A 21,411-nucleotide genomic window follows, 5' to 3' on the forward strand; every position below is an offset into this window, starting at 1 on the left:
TGAGTGTTTAAGTCTATGGGTCAACGCTTTTTAACATTTCGCAGGTGGTGGAGGAGCTTTTTACTCTGACGTTGGAGGCGCTTCAAAAGAAAAAGTGAGCAGTCAGGAAATGAAAGAAGTCTTTTTTTTTTCCCCCTGCTGCCTTAGATTCCCCACATGTTTGGCTGTTGCCTCATTAGCTGTGTCGCGCACAGTGTTAAATGGCGCTGCGCAACCCTCGACGTCTCCTTTAAGGAATCTGTTTTTCCAAGAGACAGGGTCTATCCACCCCCCCCCCCCCCCCCCCATGTCTCGATAGTGCAAAGTGTCAAAGGTCAGGACTTCAGTGAGAAGTCACATCTTTGGTCAGCTGCTGGTCGGCTACATGACCCTTTCTCCTGATGGCCTGACCTCTTCCCCCACCTCCTTCGTCTCGGTTTCCTTCACCAACGATCCTACAAAGTGGCTAACACATGTAACTTCCTGCATCGATTTAGGGTGAAGCCTTCATTACACGACCTGCCCTGGTCTCTCTCAGAGTATCAGACCTATGGGTGTCATTGTGGTCAGTCCTTCAGCTTTAAACAGATGTGGGTGCTTTGAATTTGTTGTGCCCTTTGCAATTGAAAAAAAAGAAAAAAGAAGAGGAATAATTTCCAGACAAAGCACTTGTCTGCCTCTGCACAGTTCAGCCATTAAACTTGTGCAGAGTATTACTTGAGCCTATTGATTGGAATCCTCTGCTGTAGAGAGGGTTGTGTGCAAAATCAATGCTTTATTTTCTCTTAGGCTAGCCTTTCTCATGCTTGTTTATTTCTTTCTTTTTTTTGTCAGTGAGAATGAGAAGAAAGCAGGAGAGGAGCCAGGTACCACAGCTATAATCTTTTCCATTAAAATGTTTTTGGGGCGAAATTAGCTTTCTTACTCTGTTTTCTCTTGGTTTCCATTTTTTCAGCTTATTTTTTATAGTGTTTTTAGTAGCATTAGTCCATCTCTTTGCGTTAAGTTAACGTCAGGCTTGTTTGTGCCACTGTGGATGTATAAAGAAATGTTTGTTTGACTCCAGCTGTTGTCTGTTTGTCCATCATTACACAAAACAGACACATAACATATTTTAGAATAGTTAATTTTATCTTTTTTTTAAAGATTTTGATGCAATAAATAGTAGTAAACACATTTATTTCTAATAAAACTCAAAATTTGCACTTATGACTTTCAAACTAATCCAATTCTAGGAAGATCTTTTAAGCTGTGGATCTTATTTTTCTCATTCTCTGATTCATTGAAATGAAATGTTCCTATCATATATATTTTTCGAGAAGTAAGAAAAAACTTCAGTTTGAAGTTTTTGGATACATTTAAACAACGAGTAAGTTTGACCTCAAATAAACAACATTTACTAGCAAGAAATAAAACGCGGTGCTGACAGGGTGTGAGGTGATGCTGTAAGCCTCTACAACTGGAATTGGCAGAAGCTGCTGGAAGTTACCGTTTTCTTCATGATCTTATCACTTTCATATATTGTGGTGCAGGAAGTTGGTCTGGGGTTCCTTGCAATGTCATCTCACTTCATTTCTACGTATTTTTTTATCCAGCTTTGTCTTATCAACGCTTCCAAAGAAGACAATCTTGTTTCCCCCCCCCCTTTTTTTGAATGCACTACCTTCAATTGTCTTAATTTTAGTGACATTTTTGTTTTTTCCCCCCAAGTTTAATATGGATGTAAACAAACAAAAAATGTCCATTTTCAACCAGTTTTACTTTTAGAATACCGGTAGTTGACTCCAAAATATTTGGATATAACTTCAAACTCTTTCAAGATTTAAGTTCAGCAACAGTGCAGTAATGTTCACTAAAAACTTACTTGTGGATGACTAATCATTGAACAAGATTAACCGGATGAAAAGTAGATGTATATTTGTTTTCACGTGTCTCTGTACACCAATATAAAGGGCAAATCAAATGTGCATTTGTGGTTGGACATGAACCCATGAGAGGACAGAGAGAGAGACAACAAAGGGTCAGCGAACAGGAACACGGCTGGTGACAGGCTGCCTGCATCTGGGGTGGTTCGCTAACGAGAAGCCATTGTGCCCTCACTGAAGGTTAACTCTCTGATTCAGGCAGGCAGGAAGTGTTAGCTGCCTCCCCTGCACTTTTTCCCCCCTCCGATCCACACTTTGCCAAGCCTCAGCGGAACAAACCAGCCCCTGTGACTGAGATACAGGGGGTGTGGTGGGGGTCACAAAAGGAGATGCAAGGTCAAAGAGGCAGAAATGGAGAAAGAAGATAAGTTTGACCAAAAAAAACCAAAAACAAGTTTGGAAGTGCAATTCTGCAGTTGAAGCTCAAGTTCACTTTAAAACTGGAGCTGAAAAATGGACAGCTGTCACACGCTCACACACAAACACGTTCAGAAAAGAAAAAAAAAAGATATCTCGCACACACTCGTAAGTCCCAGCACTTCATACGGAATCAACAACTGCATCTTTGTTAAATTATCCAGGAAATTGTTTGCGGTGCTTGATAACGCAGGTGTTTATATGGTAATAGCTTCTGGAAGCTGGATAAGAATGAAACAATAAAGTCATTAGGGTGTTACGAGGGAAAAAAATGAAACCAGGCTTTTTCAGAAACTACAACCTATCACCCCCACACGCTTTCAAACACGCATACTGCCGTGATCTTATGCAAGATCTAATGAAAAGACAAAAACCCATTTTGTCAGCCACCTTAATAACCCTTGATGTGTGTGAAGCAGTGCCAAGCAGTCCATTTAAGGGCTATTTGTCTTTGCTTATGTTATTCCTATAATGAAGATGAAAGAAAACAGAACAGAACCGAGTTTACACGAGATCCAATAGATCATCCACAGGAGATGAGCCACTGAAATCGCTCCACTTGAGGGATTTTCCTTAGGTGGGGTGACAGGAAAGTGTACTAAGATCGTAAATTCCCAGGAATGCGTATTCCCCATAAGCAGTTGATGGTTTTAAAGCATAAAACCTCCCCAACTGAGTTTATCCTTTTGCCTTTAAAGATGTTTTTTTCCGCCAATTTTAACCGCACCCCCCTTAGTACACACACCCCTCCCCCCTCAATATATACATCCCAACATAAACACACACACATGCACACACACACTCTCTCAAACACACATACACGCACACACATTTTGCAAGGAAGGTGGGACCTAGGACCATCTGTCCCCTGCCTCTTCCCTGGTGGGGGGTACGGGCCCCTTTGCAACGGCGGCTGTGTCCCCGGGGTGCCGGCTTCCTGGGCCCGGCGGTGCTCTCTCCGCGCGGTGGGGGGGTTCACATTACATCTGAGCCGGGGGTGTTCGTGTCCCTGGGGGGTGGGTTCTGGTCCTTGCTCCTGAGTGCTGGGCCCCGCCAAATTTCCAACTGTGGCCGAGCCTGGTCGGGCCATATTTACAACACCCCTTGTGGGCCCTCTTTTTTCCCCGGGGTTCCCCCCTTCTGGGCGGGGGCGGCGGGCCCCTGCCTCGCTCCTCCCTGGACCAACCGTGGGCCGGGCGGATGGCTGCCTGGAGTGCGGAGTGGGTCTCCCTTGGGGGGTCCTGGCTCGTACCTGGGGTTGGGGCGGGGGGGAACTCCTGGGTGGTGGTGGGGTGCTCGTCTGGGGCTGTGGGCGTCCTTCTCCGGTGGGGCCCTGCGTTGGGTTCTCCCGGCGCGGCGGGGGGGCTGCTCTCCTGGTTGGGCTGGGGCGGCGCCCTCTTTCCCTCCGTGCCTCCCTGCTCTCTGGCTCTGGGGGCCTTGCGGCGGCCCTGCTGGCCCTGGCCTGGGTGGCGGGCTTGGTCGCCCGGGCGGCGGTTGTTCCCTGCCGGTTCCCGTGTGGCGTTGGGGGGATTCCGGCTGCCGCTGCTGGTGCGGTGGTGGTCTTGGGGTGGGGATGGCTGGGCACTCTCCCTCCTTCTTTTCACGTTCCACCATCCATTTTAGAAGAACATAAACACTCACCTGAGCACAGGTGTTAGCTCAACAGACTGAATGACTGAAATATTTCACACTAGTTGGTTTTAAGGCATAAGTATGCGTGTGAACACTATCTGTTTTGTGTACATGTCGACAGGTGGACATTTTTGCAACTAACAGGTGTGTTTATAACATTTGAGTGTGTGTGTGGACAGGCTCCGCCCTTTTTTTTTCGTTTTTTTTTTTTTTCATTTGAACCTTACCATAATGATTAACAACCAGTAAACTTGCTGCTTTATGCTGCTTCATGGTCTTATCCCCCTTCCCCTCCTATTATCACCCCCTACCCCCCCTCTCTCTAACGTCCCTCTCTCTTCTTCCCCTCTTTCCTTTTCCGTCCGGTCCAACACCAAAGATTTTCAGACATGTTTGAAATTAATAAAGTTTGGCCTCAATTACAAAAGGGGTTTATTCAGACATACCTTTGGTTTGTCTGAAGATTAATAACCCCTCTTGTTAAAGTAAAATATGTCCAACCCAAGAGGCCCTCAGCTCTCATCTGTCTGCCTAGCTGTTGGACAGGACAAGTTAAAAAAAAAAATAAAAAAAAAAAAAAAATAAAGATGTTTTTTTCCTCAAATGCAAATAGAATAGCTAATCTTTTTAACTTCAACCACAAATTTGTGACTCAGTTTGAGTCTGTTCCCTAAAAACAGAAGTATTGGTGAACCGACAGGCACTGTGTGGACAAAGATGTCCATCCGCAAAGGTGCCCTCTTTCATTTGATCTCATCACATGCCTTCTACAAAAAGGACTGGATGTGCACAGCGTGCAGACGCTGCTCGGCTGCCTCTGTTTGTAAATAATGAATAGGTCACATCTGGTGGTCTCTTGGAAGCTGGCTGCGGACTCTTCCTCTGTGATGTGGCTCGAGAGTGTGTTTGTGTGCAACTTTAGGTGTGTAGCCAAAGCCGGACTCTCCTTTAGTTCTGCATTTTGCCGTGTTTTTTCTGTTTAACTTTAACCGTATTGTGTCCTCACAGTCACAGTCCATAAAGTGCTTTAGGGGCGTTTGGGCTTTTTCACGTGTGGCACTGAGAGACAATGGGAGGCATTAGGCGAGCTCTGAGCTCGGCCACATCAGGATGTTTGCAGCGCTGTTCCAAGGTGCCGAACGACTGAATCCCACCCCAACTGGGATCAAAGAGACTGCACTTAAAAGTGTCCAGCCATCCGGCAGCGTCCATCACAAAAACAAAAAACATTTCCGAGGAGATTTCCTAACTGCCTTTGTGACCGCAAAAGGCTAAAAGCTAATTCATTATTTGCGACCCCTTGAAAACACAAAGGGACCAGCAATGCATCATTAGGCAAGCCACTCACCTCTCAATCATGAAGGTTTGTCTCATAAAAAATGCGTTTTATATTAAGGGTCAAGTGCAACAATCATACAAACTTCCTAGTTCTGCTTTACGGGCTGGCAATTGAAGTGGATTGTTTTTTTGTATTTGTTGTAAATAATTGCAAATGTTGTTAACCCCTTTAACACCAAAGATGTCGCTGGTAATACATGCCTGTTTGACCTTCGTAAATCTTCAACCGTTTACATGATCAACGTGAATCTGCTAATTCTGATGCAGGGAAAAGCCGGCTTACATATCGCCTTGGCACCGATACTTTACGTACACTTTAGTAACATAAAGTGTAGTATCGCGTTACAAAGACACCTTTCTGTGCTACAGAATCAGCTGATTTACGTTGACTGCTTACTTTTTTCCTCTTCCACTGGAGTCCACTGGAATTACCTTAATTGTGTAAATGTTTGAAGAGTTACGGTAGTGAAAAGGATGTTAAAGGGTTCAATACAAAATAATAAATCTACATGTTGGACCAACACACACTAGATACCCTTAATTCTTGACATAAAAAACATATCAGAAGACATTATTATCAATATTTGTTCAATTAACATACAAACACGGTATTTTAGTCTCCAAAGCTGTCAGTGCCATTGCATATGGTGGAAAATATATAGTCTCGAAAGAACTAATTCATTTATTCTTGGTAAAGTGCCAGATATGACGGGCTCAACTCTGCTTATCAGCGGCGCAGGTAGTGTGCTGCAGAGATAGCATGTGTCAAGTGCGTCACAAAGAACGCACGATTGGAAGTGGACTCGGGAGTCAAACAGCGGTTTATCTCTTCTATATCAATTGCTGTGCATCTTGGCCTCCACACACACGAGCAGCAAAGCTGTGTTTGATGTCACTACAAACCTCCTCTGAAGCTGTGTTTTCTTTAATATTTCCCTTTCTCATAAAGATTGCTCTTTACATTGTCAGGGTAGAAGGAGAAAAGCAGTCCCCAGACTATAAGCGGGCAAAGCACATGAGAAAAAATGATAGGTTTATTGATAGCTGCTTCTCCAGTCAATAGATTTTTTTGCAGGGTTTTGTGTAAACACAAACATTAGGAATGCAGCCCACTCTACACGATAAACTCCTGTCATAAAGAAATTAGAATAACTGTCGACTTTGTGTTTGACATCTGCAAACAGCAAATCAAAAGTGTTCACTCTATAGCAGCAAAAAAAGAAGAGGTGGAAGTGGAGAACAACGGCACGTTTCCTCTCTAGTGATTTGTAAAAGTCTTGAATTAATTTTGGGCTGGAAAGCTGGCACAGCTTCCAGGGAGTTTTCTCTCTGAACAGGAGAACAGAGACTTCTGCAGCCATACATTTATGCCATTCCTTCCTGCACATTTGCTCGTGCAAGTACAAACACAAAGTAGATTTTTCTTTTTTTTTATGTAGAGGTTCTTTTTAGCATCTTTTCTTTAATTATAAGTTTTTAAAACACAGAAAAAGGGGGAAGTTAAAAATTTGCTTCTCATAATCACATTGGTATTATATTTTTTCTAAAGAACTTCACAAAACAAATTTTTTAGATGCAAAACTAAATATCAATAACCAAAACCAGTTTAACCCTTTGTTTAAGCTCTCTACTAATTTTAATTTTGGTGAGTAGGACATTGCTTTACAGCATGCAAATACAGCAAGCAAAGAGATCTAACCCTGGCTGAAACACTCTTAGTTCACTCCTAAATCCGGAATTTGTTTTTTTACAGGAGTGAATTCTTACTGAGAAGGAGGGTCTAAGGGCAGGAATTCCCAGTTTAGTGTGGTCTGTTTAGTTTCCTTTAGCAAGCAGCTATTGCAAAAGTAAACTAAATTGACTGACGATTATGTTTTTGTACAGTCACTGGGATGAAGCCCATCAAGCCAACTGTGTGTAATATTGGGTTACATGAATAAAATTGAATTGAATTGAATATTGCACAGCTAAAGATTAAAGTGAACTCTTTTTATTACCTGCAAACTAAAAGGGTATTTAAAATTTACTTTTAGCAGGTCCCCGGTGGTTACTTGATAATTTGCGCCTGGTTCCAGTTCAATTTTGTTTTTAAAAGAGTTTCAACCCGGAAGCTAAGGGTTAATATGTTTTAGTACTACTTACAAATTGAACTTTTTTTGGAAGCATCTTGTTATGGGTTAACTTTGGGAAAAAGTGTCTGGTTTTGTGAAGCTAGCTGGGCACCTATAAAATGCGTGGAAGCAAACATGATCAACGCAATTCCTACTGAAACCAAGACCTCTAGCTTTTTCTGTCCTCCTTTCTTGTGTTTCTAGTTTTGCTTTATCCATTTGGTGAGGTCTGAATGAAAAGCAACTTTTTCTGAGTGTAGCCATAGACCAGAGTTGACCACCTCCCAGCATCAATATTGAATGTTATCCCACCAGACCAATTTAACCTGAGATGAAGCTTGTACAGTGCATCCTGCACAAAGAGTCATGCTGTTAAGCCCTCTTAATGAAACAATAAGGATGGACTCTCCATATCTACTTGCACTAGAAAAAGCTCATCTAAATGGAAAACACATTGTCTTCATTATTGGCAAGTGTACAATGAAGGCAGTTGCCATGGCTACAGCCATTCGAGGCTGAAACCTGGTCTGAGGCCAGTCGGGCTACAAGAACAAAGTGGCTTCTAATGGGGAGATTGTACAAATGGCTCTCTGAAAGGGTTATATATCGCTGGTATTTCCATGTTGGCCAGCACAGTCACACCACCGCAAATGATCACTTTCAAATCATAGCCTCGCGTCAGCGCTGGCTCGAGTGAAATGAGATAAATCTCACCAAGTAGTCTTGCCATTCCACTCTACAGTCAGCAAAAATATTCTTAGGAATTCCCTTTCAAGTGTTCTCTCTGTATTCTTTTCCCGTAGATCAGCTTTTAAAAATGCCGTGCAGTAAACTTCCAGAGTGCACCCATCAAAATGCAGATTGTTTTCACAGCATGGTGTCCACCCAGGAGAATTACAGCCGAATACTAAGCAGGGGAAACGCTCTCAGTCGTGACCTCTGGTTATGCTGTAGCGATAGAAAAGGGTACAGTAAAAGAAGAGGAAGACGAGCAGGAGTGTCTAATTTGTTTTCTTGTTAAAGTGTAGGTTAAACGTCTTTAGATCCTGCACAGAGTCAGGTAAATGAGGGACGTCCCAGAATAGACATGCTGGGAATCGGGAGACATCGAGCTAATAGTGGAAGTAGTCATGTGGTTGCACTCTGATTCGTGTCAGATAATAATTGGTTTACTTGATGCAACACCCTGTGTTTGGGTGGTGATGGGGCCGCGGTAAAACAAATTACCCAGAGGGTTGACCTTTGGCTGTGCGGCGTTGACCTCAGCCAGGGAGGCTGCCAGACGAAGACAAACCGCAGTACCACACCAATCAGTGGGGGTGTTTTTCTGCACTAAAGGGGTCAATTATTGACACAGAAAGTCATCGGTGCAGATTTGACGATCTGGAATTTAGATATCTATCGTATTTACCGACGAGTCAGCACCGTATGTTTCCCAACAGGGAGTTGGGTTAGCTACAGATTCGGTTAAAGTTGACTACATTTTAGAGTTAATGCTTAAATACTGGAGTTGTAGCTCTGGCGTTGACAGTTTTTTTACTTCTGTAACTCTTCAACAGTTTGCGCATTTATTCCAGGGGATTCTGAAGCAGAGAAAGCAGCTTTGCGCTGATATGCAATATTGAAGCGATTAATGTAAATCAGCTAATTCTGTCGCAGAATGCACCATTTTGCAACACTTTACTATAGTAAAGTGAATAATAAACCAGATATGTTTTTTTTAATGTCCATTGAGAAGTTTATCGGCCGAGTATTGCTTCTTGTTTGCGCTGTGTTTGTGTGGCCTTAAAGCCTGTTTCATGTCTTTGTTTATTTAAGAGGAGAAGGATTCTCAACTCTCCAGACTTATTTGTCCTTTCTAGGTTCAAAAGATCTGGTAGTTGCACATCTAGTGTTTCCCACTATGGTCTACAAAGCTTCCATTCATTAAATGAAAAAAAGGGCCGGCGCAAGTAAAACACAATTTCATATGCTTTCAATGATGAAACCGACACCAAAAAGAATTGTTTGCACCCACCAGGCATGCAGGATTGTCCCTCAAAAAACAGTGGTATGTTAAAAAGCAGGGGGGAGCCCTGTCCTTTTGAATGTATCACTGAGCGTGTGTGTTCACGTGCATATCAACCAGTGGAGGATGTGTCGCTGACATGACACCCTTTCTGGCTATTGTGTCAGGGAGGGCAGGCTGATGCTTTCACTTCTTTATTTACTAAATTCATTAGCTGAGGATCCTGACTCTGAATGAGCGGCTCAACACTCCTCTCTCCCTCTCCACGAGAAGCGCATGTGCACTTACAAGTAACTGGTGAACCCACTTTTTTGTGCACACACTACCACAGATTAGAGGGAGTCACTCATAATTAAAGAAAGCCGTTCGGAAAGAAATATTTATCGTATTAATTAAGTGACTGCCTATCTGCGTTTCTGCTGGATTAGCTAATTAAACGTTATTTAACTTGTGTCTTATTTTTCTGTATGTGTTTTTTTTTTGTGTGCTTTTGATTGCACTGCTTTCCCGGGTCATTGTGGATCCTCGTCATCTGCTTTGCATCTCAGCTCGCTGCAACTGTGTAAACTCGCCAAAGTAGATGCAAAGTGTCGTTGGTGTTTGCACAGGTTTGCTCTTGATAGTCACGCCGTAGCATTTCGAGCGTGCGTTTGTTGCCGGCCAGGTGGGCGGGACCACACATCCCCGCAGCCCCCCCAGCAGAGAGCAAGCCAACCACTGCAGAGAGAGAGATTCACGACTCAGTCAGTCAGTAATTGCTGATGGTTCAGCAACTTTCAGGAGCTGAAACAGGAGGACGCTGAGTTTCTCAGCTTTTTTTCACCTCTTGCAGCGTTCATTTCCTGCACCTTTCTGATCCAGCGCGGGGAGGTGACAGTTGTGTGATGGCTTGTGTGCATGTTTGACTGTGTGCGAGCCCCAAACACACTGGAGGTGCTACCAGGGGCTGTTTTGTTTATGTTAACGTGTCAAGCTAGCCCCACTTCTGATGGCTGATGTGATTCCCTGTTGTTTCCTAACAGATAGAGAGGATTTGCTTGTGAAGCGCATACAGTGGCAGTCTGAGCACATGGATTATGTTTATGCTGAATTGTTGATAAATGAATCCATAGATAACAAGAGATGAATAAATTGTTTCCAAAAGTGCTAAGCATTTCTTGGTTCCTGCTTCTTATGTAAGGGTTTGTAAAAATCTGATTTATCAAAAAGAGCAGAGGAAAAAATAAACCATTGGGAAAGATTGTCTTGTATTTAAGGGTAAACTTTAAGATTTCAATGAAATTTTTAATTACAGCTCTTTGTCTAAAATAGGAATCTAATTCCAATTTTCTAAGCTACAAAAGTTCTTGATTTGAAGATTTCTTTTCTTTCAGCATCAAACATGATGGCCTCTTTTGTTGGATCAAAATGCACAAATGAAAAAAAAACTTTAGGATTTGACCATTTTCCAAAATAAAATGCTTTTTGTGACCAACTATTCTTCACAAAATCTCAATTTAAAAATCCATGTTTAAAAGCATTTGTAATGGTTTTTAATTAAGTTTCAATTGAAAAACCTGTGTCGTTTTTTAGGACATAGTTTCTGCAGAGCGGCTGTAATTCATTTGAAATCACCTCTGAGTTGTTGGCAGCGATGTAGGGATGAGCACCCCCCCCCCCCCCCCTTTCCTGAGCACTTTGTATATATGCTCTCCCAATGGCTTACAGCCCCCAATCTCACACTAGCGGGGAAACAGAAACGGCGAGCAATGATGGGACTATCCAGCCGTAGAGTTTTGAGCCAGATGCTAGCGTTGACAAGAAAATGGATAGATCTAGTCCTCTACAAGTGAATCAGAATGGAGGAGAGCAGGGAGCTTGTGGCCCTCTCAGCGTATTTTCTGTATCACAAATATGATCTTTTTCAAATAGCTGCTCTTGATTCGCAACAATTTGAATAAAGAGATACTCAAAAGTTTAATTTTGAGCTTATTTTCTTCATATATGTCCATATGAGAAAAATGCCACAAAAACATCAAAAACGCAAAACATCAGAGTGGGTCTTTAAAGAGAAATTATTAAAAAAAGGAAGCATCTCTTTGATTAAGCCTTTTCTTTTCTAAACATATTTGAACCACAGCTGAAAGTTTTTTGCAGTTGACCTATATTTGGCTTGTTTTTAGGTCACTCACTTCATGCTTTAATTGTTTCATCTTTTGAGAATGAACATTAGACATTTATGTCCGAAAGGACCACGGCATCAAAAAACATTAGGTCTTGAGTTGCATAACTCGTGCAAAAGTGTTACCCATCCAGGCATTGCATATTCACTTGATGTTATTTTTAGCTTGCTCTAAGATTATATAAAAAGAGACATACTGTTCTGCAAACATGTGATCTGCACTATTGAGATTACTTTCGGGCTACTTCTGATATTTATATATTGTTGTAAAGGGACTACATAAAGAGACCTGCAACTTTGATTAGGTGAGATAAAGTACAGTGCATAAAAATGCTCCAGATATCTTAGTATGAAAAGGAAAATAATGTAAATATAAATAAAGGTTGTCAGTGTCAACTGAGGACTTTGCCGAGTCTGCTTCCTATTGGGAATCTTTTTTTCTCCCCTGACACGTTGGTACTCTTCACAGCTGCATGTGAGAGGAGAAGCTTTCCCATTCATTTACACAAAGGCAATCAAAACATGCCAGCCTGCGATATCTGTCAAATTACAGGCGTGCAAACGGCACAGTGCAAATGTAAGAGAAGGAAGAGGCGGAGCAGAACTGGTTTGCATGTTTGTGTTTGTCCCCCCTTTCGCTCTACGAGGAAGATTTGTGACACAGATTTATGGTGGCCCGTGCTGCGTAACCTCTAAATCAGCCCTCCTCCTACACGGCAAACCCCACTCCCCTTTTACAGGCGGACAAGCTTAGCCTGGTCACAGAGGGAGGTGGGGGCAGCACTGTTGAAGGGGAGGGAGAAGAGGTCGACCCGCTGCTGTAAAAAGCCTACTCGTTGCAGATAAACCTCTGTCTGCCTGGTAATGTGTTGTCATTGACCAATTAGGAAATCCAGATCAAACAGGCGAAGAGGATGGCCTCTTACTGCCCCTCTCCAAACGCTCTGCCTTTTAAATTGAGCACGTTTTTGGAACAAGAGCTTATTGAGGAGGATGGATGACTGTAAATACAGTGGAAGTTATCAATGTGTAGTAAAAAAAAGAAAAGAAAAAGGAGCCATGTGTTTAATTCTAGACTCTATATGAGAACTGGAGTGAGTGTGAAGTCATCCACAGAAAATAAATAGCTTTTGAAGTCAATTCAGTTGTTATTTTTTTCACCATTTTGGAACCAGAAATCAGAGGTAAGCTGGGATTGGTCCAAGTTGGTCTGAGTCATAATTTCTATGGCAACCACTCTCACCAATCAGGAGTGAGTTAGTAGGAATCCTACACCCCTACCACTTAAAAGTGAGCACATGAGAATTGATAGCGCATACTTTTATTGAAGCATCTGTTTGGCCAGTTTATAAAAAAGGTAGGATTAGCAAGAAAGTGTTAAAAAAGGAAACGGAGTAAGAATGGATACTCCAACAAATGTAATGACTGAGTAATAGCTGTTTATTTAATAGAGGTGTCTGGGTCCCTTCCTATTTGGAATGCGAGGGGGGAGGAGTCACTCAGTCCAGCTCTCATATACAGTCAATGGTTACATTTTTCCTAAATTGACATACTTCCCTAACTAAGTGTGGAGCAAAGATGCACGACAGGATCCCAATGTCATTTTCAAGGTGTTGTGGGGATGTTTATTGTTATTTGTAGTATTTTTTACTACCATGAGCTCATACACTACATCTTCTGCACCGTCTCAACTTGACCTAAAGCAGTTAACTGCCATTTCCTAATCACACAAATACTCAGGAAGCTGCAAAAACAATCTTCTGCAGCCGCCTCCTACTTTGTGAGCAGAATCTGTCTTTACTTTTGAGGGAGTTTGTCCACTTTTGTGGTGGCGTAGAGATTTGGGAATGCAAATATGCTTTTAGCTGTGCTTGGCTGCAAACCTAACATTGAATTAAAATATGTGACTTTAATGGATGCTAAAGGTTTTCTTGATTCTAATTTCCCTTACTGTCATTTTCTTCACTTTAAATGATTGTATATATATTTTCATGTTAAGAAGACAGAATAAAGCCATTCCAGTTCAGGCTAACCAAAACTATAAAATGTTACAGACAAACCAACCAAAACTAACTGTCGTGTTTGACATATTGCAACCCCATACCCATCGTTTGCTCCCATAAAACAAGAGAATAAAACAAAATAATCGCCTGAGTTCCTGCACGAGAAGTTACAGAGGTCATTATGAGGTCTGGCAGATTGATGGGATTTCTTTACAAGCTCCTTTGGTGAAACTGAAAGCTCATGTTGCCGCTGTCCATCAGTTCCTGGGCAGGTTGAGCTCATGCACTATTTAAATACCCCACTCTCCCTCGTTTCTCTCCTCCCACTCATTCAAAAGTCGCAAAAGGCCGAAGGTCACGGTTACAATAGAGACAGCGAGGTCTTCCACCGACAGCCACGTGCTCCATTCGAGGCACCAACGTCTTCCTGCTGCTTTCCCTCAGTATTTACTTGTAGAGCAGCAGACATGCTTGTGTTCTGCTCTCAGGCTTCTTTGAATTCCTTTCCATGTATCTTGCAGCTCGCCTGTCACTCCTCCCCCCCAGCACTATCACTCTTTCTCTCTCCCAGACCTCATAATGGCTCCTCTTGGGTAGCGTCTGTGGATCCTGCCATTTCAAAATTTTTGCTGGTTGGATTAAGCGTGGTATGTGGAAAATGAACAGCCACTCGCAGGAGGAACTCATGGGCTGAATGCATAATAAATCAAGATACTGTGAGGAAGAAGGCAGAGAAAGGCACCTCAACTGCAGCAGTATCAGTCACAGACGCAGAAAATGAAAAGTCTTTGTGACTTCTCGTCTTCTCTCACAATCGCAGGCGGCTTTTAGGGAACGCCGTTTGACAGGGCTGATGGTGGGAGCATGAGTTTTTAAGTGTAGCTACAGATTCCTTCTTTGATTTCATAAACATCATCGTGGAGATTTGGGGAAGGGAGCCTGGGGCGGCTCAGGGCAACTCCGGGGAAAGAGGTGCAGTGGATGGAACAGCAAGGACAGGGGTCATGATGTTGGCTTTATCATTGCTAGCTTTATGCTGCTCCGCTTGGTGGAGCTCATCTGACCTGCCTTCAGTGGCCTAGAGGAGATGAGTACCCCCCCTGATAACAAAGTGTGGGTGGGAGGAAATAAGAAAAAAGAAGTGTTTGTGATTCTTCTCTCCCTCACATGTGGCCAGGATCCTCTGTGTTTCCATCAGGAAGTTGGGTGGGGACTTGATGATGAAGAGGGAGACCAGCCCCCGTATGCCTTTGTCCCTTTTTTATTGCAGGGAGATCCTTTGAGACTAGGCAAACTGTTACACTTGGTTAGAGAGGAGATATTACTTAGGCCCCTCTGATCCCGACCCTCTGTTTTCTCTTTCTACGAGGAGAAGAAGAAGAAGAAGAAGTGGAATGAGGGGGAGGATGGCTTTTACCACCCTACGCTCCTGCTTCCACCACCATGCTCCCTTTTGCTTTTTTCTAATTATGCTGCAGATGTGCCCGATGGCTGAACAATCTCTGTGTGCTGAACGGCAGGCTCCCGCAGGAATCCAGGAGGCTCGCTGATGTGAGGTGTCGTGGAAAAAAAAAAAAAAAGGGCAGGAGGGAGGGAATGTAGGAGACGGAGACAGAGTGAAAGAAGCAGAGATCAGTGAACAGAGACCAACACAGCAGGGCTCCTTTAGATTGTGTGTCTGTGTGTGAGAGTGAGTGGCACAACTGCAAGCCCGCCCTCACTTATGGTTGCCTTTGGATCTGCAGACCAAACCACATTAAATAGAAAAAATCCATCCCAGAGCCTGTTAAGAAGCCATGTGGGGAGGTCGTGCGTGCACTGAAGTGGCTGCGCGTGTGCGCTGCAGAAAAATGAGGAGAGGTAGAGCAGGGAGGAGGCAGCTCGTATTATCCTCTGTGCCAGCTCTGGATGGAGCCTGCTGGGGATTAGGACACATTCTGTGGAGCAACAATGGAAGCTTCAGCGTTTCGTACACATTTCCATCTTATGTGCCTTTTTTTTTTCTCTCTCCCCCCGTCATCCAACAAACACAGCTTTGTCCTCGCCTGGACACTCACCAGGCAGACACCTGGAGTCTCAGAGGTGCCCTTTCCAAATAAACAGCCCTTCCCATAATGCCAAGAGAGCAGCGTCTTTGAGGGACGGAGCATAATTAAAGGAGGCGCTTTCACGCTGGCCTCGGCCCACAGATTGGGGAAAACAAGACATATCTGAGAATCAAAGCTCATTAAAATCACGAGGGTGAAGAGTTGTTTCCTGCCCTCCGCCTCTTTGCCTCCTCCCTCGTCTTTATCACCCTTAACCAAGAGGCTGCAAGCGGCACAAGTCAGTGATGGCACAGATTACAGCTTTATTGCCTAATTCACCTACTATACATGACTCACGGGGCGTGATCACCTTGAGCAGCATGTCCTCATAAGGTGTGAGAGTGATGCTGATTTCTTTACTCACACCACCTTGTTCTGTTTTAATAGTGTCAGCAGTGCTTGGCTTAGTAGCTTTCGATTAGTGTGTGTGTGTCAGCATCAGTGTGTGTGTTGGTTGGGGTTAGTGTTTCGCAGTGCTCTGCGGAGGTGTAACACCCTGCCTGTAGTGTTGTTGTAAAGCACATTAGGAGTGACTGAGGGTATTGTTATGGTATTATGATGCAGGTCCAGCACTCTAGGGGAAGGTGAGAAGATTTGTGTGTGTGTGTGTGTGTGTGTGGTCGGGATGGTGGCCAGCTTGTCGTCTTTCTGGCGCTGTAACAACGCGCGAGGTCCCCTCCATGCGTGCACAGATTGATGAATAAAAAAGAGGAAAACAGTCTGTGGATGTAAGAATTATCTAGACCAAAATATATTTTCGCAATTTTTTTTACAATACAAATTTTAAAGTAGGTTGAATCAAACTGAAGTGCTGGTTTATTTAAACATCTGTTTCAAGTGAAAAAATATATTGCTTTTTAAGAGCCCAGTGACCAGAAACTGAAAATATATATATTTAAATAAGAAAAGGTAAAATGGATGTAGTCAAGGAATCAAGGAAAGCCCTCCTGTTCACAGGAATATAAGGGTGCAGTTTGTTTTCAAAAACCATGAATACTCATCTGGTGCAAAAAATACAAGCAAACCCCTTTCCGGTATGAATGCAGCTGGATTTTGTTCTTGGTTTACTTATCCGAACAGCAAAACTGCCTAATATAAAAGTCTGGAAATATTTCAGAATGACTAAACTTTTGAGGAATGGGTGTCATCTTTGTTTTTTCTTTATCAATAACTGGGATTTGTTTGTTTGGGGAAGGGGGCATACTCCCCCCTAAAAAGCTGCTTTTGTAACTGCTTGATATCATTCACGATTGTTATAAAAATAGCATCATGAAAGTAAACCAAACCAATGACTATAAGACATTATTGTCATCCTCTGCCTGAGGAAACCCAACATAGGATTTACTTTTGTTTGCTTTGAACTCACTCTAAGATAACCACTTCCTCAGAATAGGAAACAAGTGTTCTTTTTTTCTTATGCAATAAAGTTCACGGATAGGTCAATTCTTCCTTTTCTCTTGATAGTTCTGCACAATAAAGCGCAAATTTATCGTTATTGTGATATCAAGCTGTCCAATATGCATATCGCAAAAGATGGCAAAAATTGCGCTAAATTGTAACCTTAAATGTGCTAAAACAATCCCTATGACAGCTTGAAGTATTTAACAAATCAAATAAATCCTTTTATGCATCTCACCAATCGGATGGACCCCTTCACCTTGTTGACCAATCGGATGGAGCCCTTTCATGTTAGATGTTCGCTTCCCATGTAGATGAGGGTCATTTGGAGTATAATTTAAGGATTTTTGACTCTTATTTAAAATTATACTGTTGCAGTGAAATGGAAATTATGTTTATGGCTGTTTTGCTATTTGTTTATGTATCACAAGTTATATCGTCATCTCAATATTGATCAGAAATGTCACAAATCGTGAATTTTTGATCATATCGTGAAGTCTTATCTCTTGAGTTGTTTTCCAACTAACACAGTCAAATGGACTCAGATAAAATTGTTAGATAATGGCCACCCAAGCATATTTTTTATTTACTTCCTCTCTCTGAGCACAGTTTATTCCTTCTGGCTTCACATTGTAGTGAACAGCACCAAGGTTCTCTTGCTATTGAGCTGAGATCAGTGGAAGGAAACCCTTATCCACTGTGTGGATACCAGTTCAGCCAATTTTTTTAATTAGCGAAAAGCGAGCTTTCACATCTCCCAAAAACACATGACTGGAGGAAATAAACTAGTGCAGACCAAACAGCCCAGTGTGAAAACATCCTTCCTCTGCCTTTGTTCTGAAAGGCACAGAAACACATCTCCTGACATAAAATTGGTAATAATCCATGTATTCCTGAACTGTGGCTTACTGTGGTTGAGTTATTGTTCAGCTTTGCTGTGTTCATTCAGCTTAACTTATCTTATAGTCCCTGCCTGGCCACAATTTTGTCATCAAATAAAACTTGTTTCCTGTTTCAAGGGACACTTATGTAACCCGATCGTGTAATGAGACAAACATGGACCCTGCCTGACAGGAGGCTCTGCGGGGTGCAGTGTGGAAACAAAGCTTTAAAGTGGTTGTGCCGAGGAGAAGAAAAACATTGTTTTACCCCAGAGGTGGGCTGATAGCGCAGGGAGGAGCCCGCTCGAAGCGGTGGGCCTCATCTGTCAGTGGGCAATGGAGGAGGCAGCCATGCAGAAGCCCCCTGATTATAAAGAGATAATTTCATCCAATCCTTCGGTGGTGCTCCAGCGCCTTGCTGCCATACTCCACTGCCTTTCATATTTGTTCCCAGCTCCGCATCTCCTCGCCCGTTCGTTTTATTACAGCTCCCACTCAATACATATATTTTAGCTTCATCCAACCCCCCCCCCCTGAACGGGAGAAAGAAAACGAGTCTCCCTCCTCCCCTCTCCATCTCCGCCACCATGTGTCTTTTGTTGTGCAGGAATCCACAGCTCTCAACTTGTTGTGTAACGCCTGCCGTGCAATTTGCAGTAAATTAAGCTCAAGTAAGGCACATAACAGCACCCATTTCCCCCTCGCACGCCCGGCAGCAGCAGACAGGATTTCTATCTAAAACAAGCCGAATAAGATCAAAGGGGAAACAACAAAAATTGATACCATTCTCAAAAGCGTATGTAAATAGAGCGAAGCTCTTAACTGCATCTTTTTGCAATTATCTCCACAGCATCACGGGTTTAATCTATAAATTGGCTCTCGTTAGTCTTGAAAGACATAACAAAGGACACCTTTTTAATTAGAACGAGAAAATATTAAATTACCTCTCAACCCCCGCCATGACATCTTTTTCGTCATTTGGAGGACTGGAAGGGAATTCATTTAAATGTGTGGATACAGTCTTAAGGGTAGGAGGATGAGACATGGTCTTACGATGAGTGTTTAACAGAAACATTAAAAAAAAAAAAACGTGAGGTGAATGACAGCTCAACCTTTCTTCTCCCTCGTTTTAACTCACTGCTGGAGGTGAAAGGGATGACACGGAGAGAAGGAGGAAAAAGGGGGGAGAAAAAGGCAGGAGGGAGGAGAGAGCAGGTTGACTCGCTCATCAATAACCACAAGGTCAGACAGGCAGCGCCGGGCTGAGTGGGCCCTGTTAGGAAGCAGCAGCTGAGGATTTGTAGAGCTTGTAAAGGCTTAAAGCAACACCGCTCCACCTTCTTTGTGCAGTCATCCAGGCCTTTGAAGGACCAGGGAGACACCTGCTGGTGGCTGAGGGGGACAATGGTCACTGAGGACAGCTCTGCTGTCAGCTGGCACGCCTCACAGCAAACCATTTCACGGAGACGTCAGAAAAAAGCAACAAAAAAACACAGGAAGACTGAAAGGGAAATCACATTTATAGTAATGAATGTAAATATTTCACCTATTGCCAAAATTTCCCTGCAACATGACAAAAACAAAACAGTATGCAAAACAAAACAATAAAGGGCATTTTAACACAAAAATCAACTTATAGCTTAACAACTAAGGAAAAAGGTGAGACTTTACTAAACACAAAATAAAGACAAAAATGTATAAAAAGGGAGTATGTTTCTCAAGTTTTTATTTATTTTCACTAAGTAGTTAAATTTTAATTTGTTAATTTATTACTTTTAATGACTGAACACTTATTAATATAATGTTTTCCTTAATACAGACACGGTTCTGACACCATCCGTCTGCCACGTTTTATAAATGAATTAAAAAGAAACAAACATAACTGGTCTTGTGATAAACCAGAAATGTCCGCAAGCAAATATTCCCATTCTGCCCAGACGGACTTGGAGCAACAAAAATCCTCAGATGTCTCTTTTTCTTTATGAGCTTTCTAATTTATGAAGAGGAATGCACTGGTGTGCCCTTCATTCCTCTGAAGTAGAGGTGTGAGCAGCTCCAATAGGTAGCATAAAAGCTCTTTAGCTGTCTAGTGGAGTAGATTACTGGCCTAGCTGTTAAATCCAGCTAGAGACCCCTAAGTGAGCATTATCGGTGTGGTGCAGCGTGCTGCCCCCACACACCCCCTTTCCTTTTTTTGCGCGTGCGCTCTCACCTCCCAGGTACTTTGAGCGGAGAAAATGTCTTGCTGCGAAATGGTAATGGAGAGGAAGGAAGTGTCACAGGAGGAGATGCCCCTCCAGGAGCAGGGTGGGGGTAGAATGATGGAGGGGACACGTTTCCCTCCCCATAAATGTGTTTTTTTCTATTTTTATTGTTTTGAGAAGTAGGTCACTGTAAATTATTATTTGTTTAACACTAAAAGCAGCTTAAAATCTGACCTCTACACGACTCCTGACCTTTACTAAAGGTGAAAGTACTTGTGAAGTTATGATAGTAGTATTTAGAAATATAACCTTAATATTTGGATTCTGTGAGAGAGTGAAGAAAGAATGAAGGTTGGAGGAGATGTGGAGCGATATGTAGAGCGTGTCTGGATGGAGATAATTGTCACCCAAAGATTGCATAATGCTTAGGTAACTGAAACAGAGGAGGACGTGGCGAGTTCATGCTCTCACAGGCTGGGATAAAGCGGCTTTACGCAGATTTCTGACAAGCTGTGAGGTTTTCCACATCATGTGCAAGTGTCCCCGCTCATCAGTTCATTGTCACCTTGAGGCACCTTAAACGCAGCCCGACACCCAGCCTGAAGTCCAGCGCGTCCTCTCCAAAGGTGCTGAGTGGCGTTCACGACTTGTTAAGGGTGTGACAGCAGCTGAGAGGATTGTCATCCTTTGGGTTCTCGGAGGTGCTTGTCACCTGCCAAATAAATATGTCCATGCGCCGCTCACAGCTTCCAACACACACACTGACGCGAAACAGCATGGAACAGGAACCTATCACAACCCTGATCTTTGTTTCTGTTGCAGGACTCTCCGGTTTAATGGCTGGCAGGTAGAGGCGAGAGAGAGACAATCAACATGAACTCGATTCCTTCAATGGACAGACACATACAGCAGACCAATGACCGTTTGCAGTGTATCAAACAGGTGGGGCAACGTTCTCTTTCAGCTTCTGGGATTTCTTCCATTAAAAACCCTGAGACTGAGAAAGTTTTGTGTTCAATGTTTGAATAATAGAAAAAAATGTTTTCAAGAGATGGAAAGATGCTGATTTTTGTTTTTTCTAATTATATTAAGAAATAAACTTAAATGCATTGATTTCTGATTAAGTTAGTTACAAAAATAGTCAAAAAAGCATGTAACTTTGCTGTCTATGACATTTAAAAGGTAATAAATTAATTCTGGCTGAACACAATTATCATCCCAGTTATAGTTTTGTTTCACAAAATGAATTTGGGAATATTATTTCAGA

At 42.7% G+C, this 21,411-nt stretch overlaps 1 protein-coding gene across 3 annotated transcripts in view; it reads left to right on the forward strand.

The window, feature by feature from the left end:
* Positions 1–21,411, forward strand: part of LOC101156922 (zinc finger MIZ domain-containing protein 1) — a 197,684-nt gene that overhangs the window by 146,239 nt on the left and 30,034 nt on the right. For all 3 annotated transcript variants that reach the window (XM_078937241.1, XM_004080409.5, XM_078937242.1), the window contains exon 3: positions 20,967–21,086. In XM_078937241.1, the coding sequence (XP_078793367.1) occupies positions 21,018–21,086 (69 nt within the window). In that variant the 5' untranslated portion in view covers positions 20,967–21,017. The remainder of the gene's footprint in view (positions 1–20,966; positions 21,087–21,411) is intronic.

Source organism: Oryzias latipes, chromosome 19 (genome assembly GCF_053564925.1).
Source record: "Oryzias latipes strain Hd-rR chromosome 19, Olatipes_Hd-rR_3.1".
NCBI lineage: Eukaryota > Metazoa > Chordata > Actinopteri > Beloniformes > Adrianichthyidae > Oryzias > Oryzias latipes.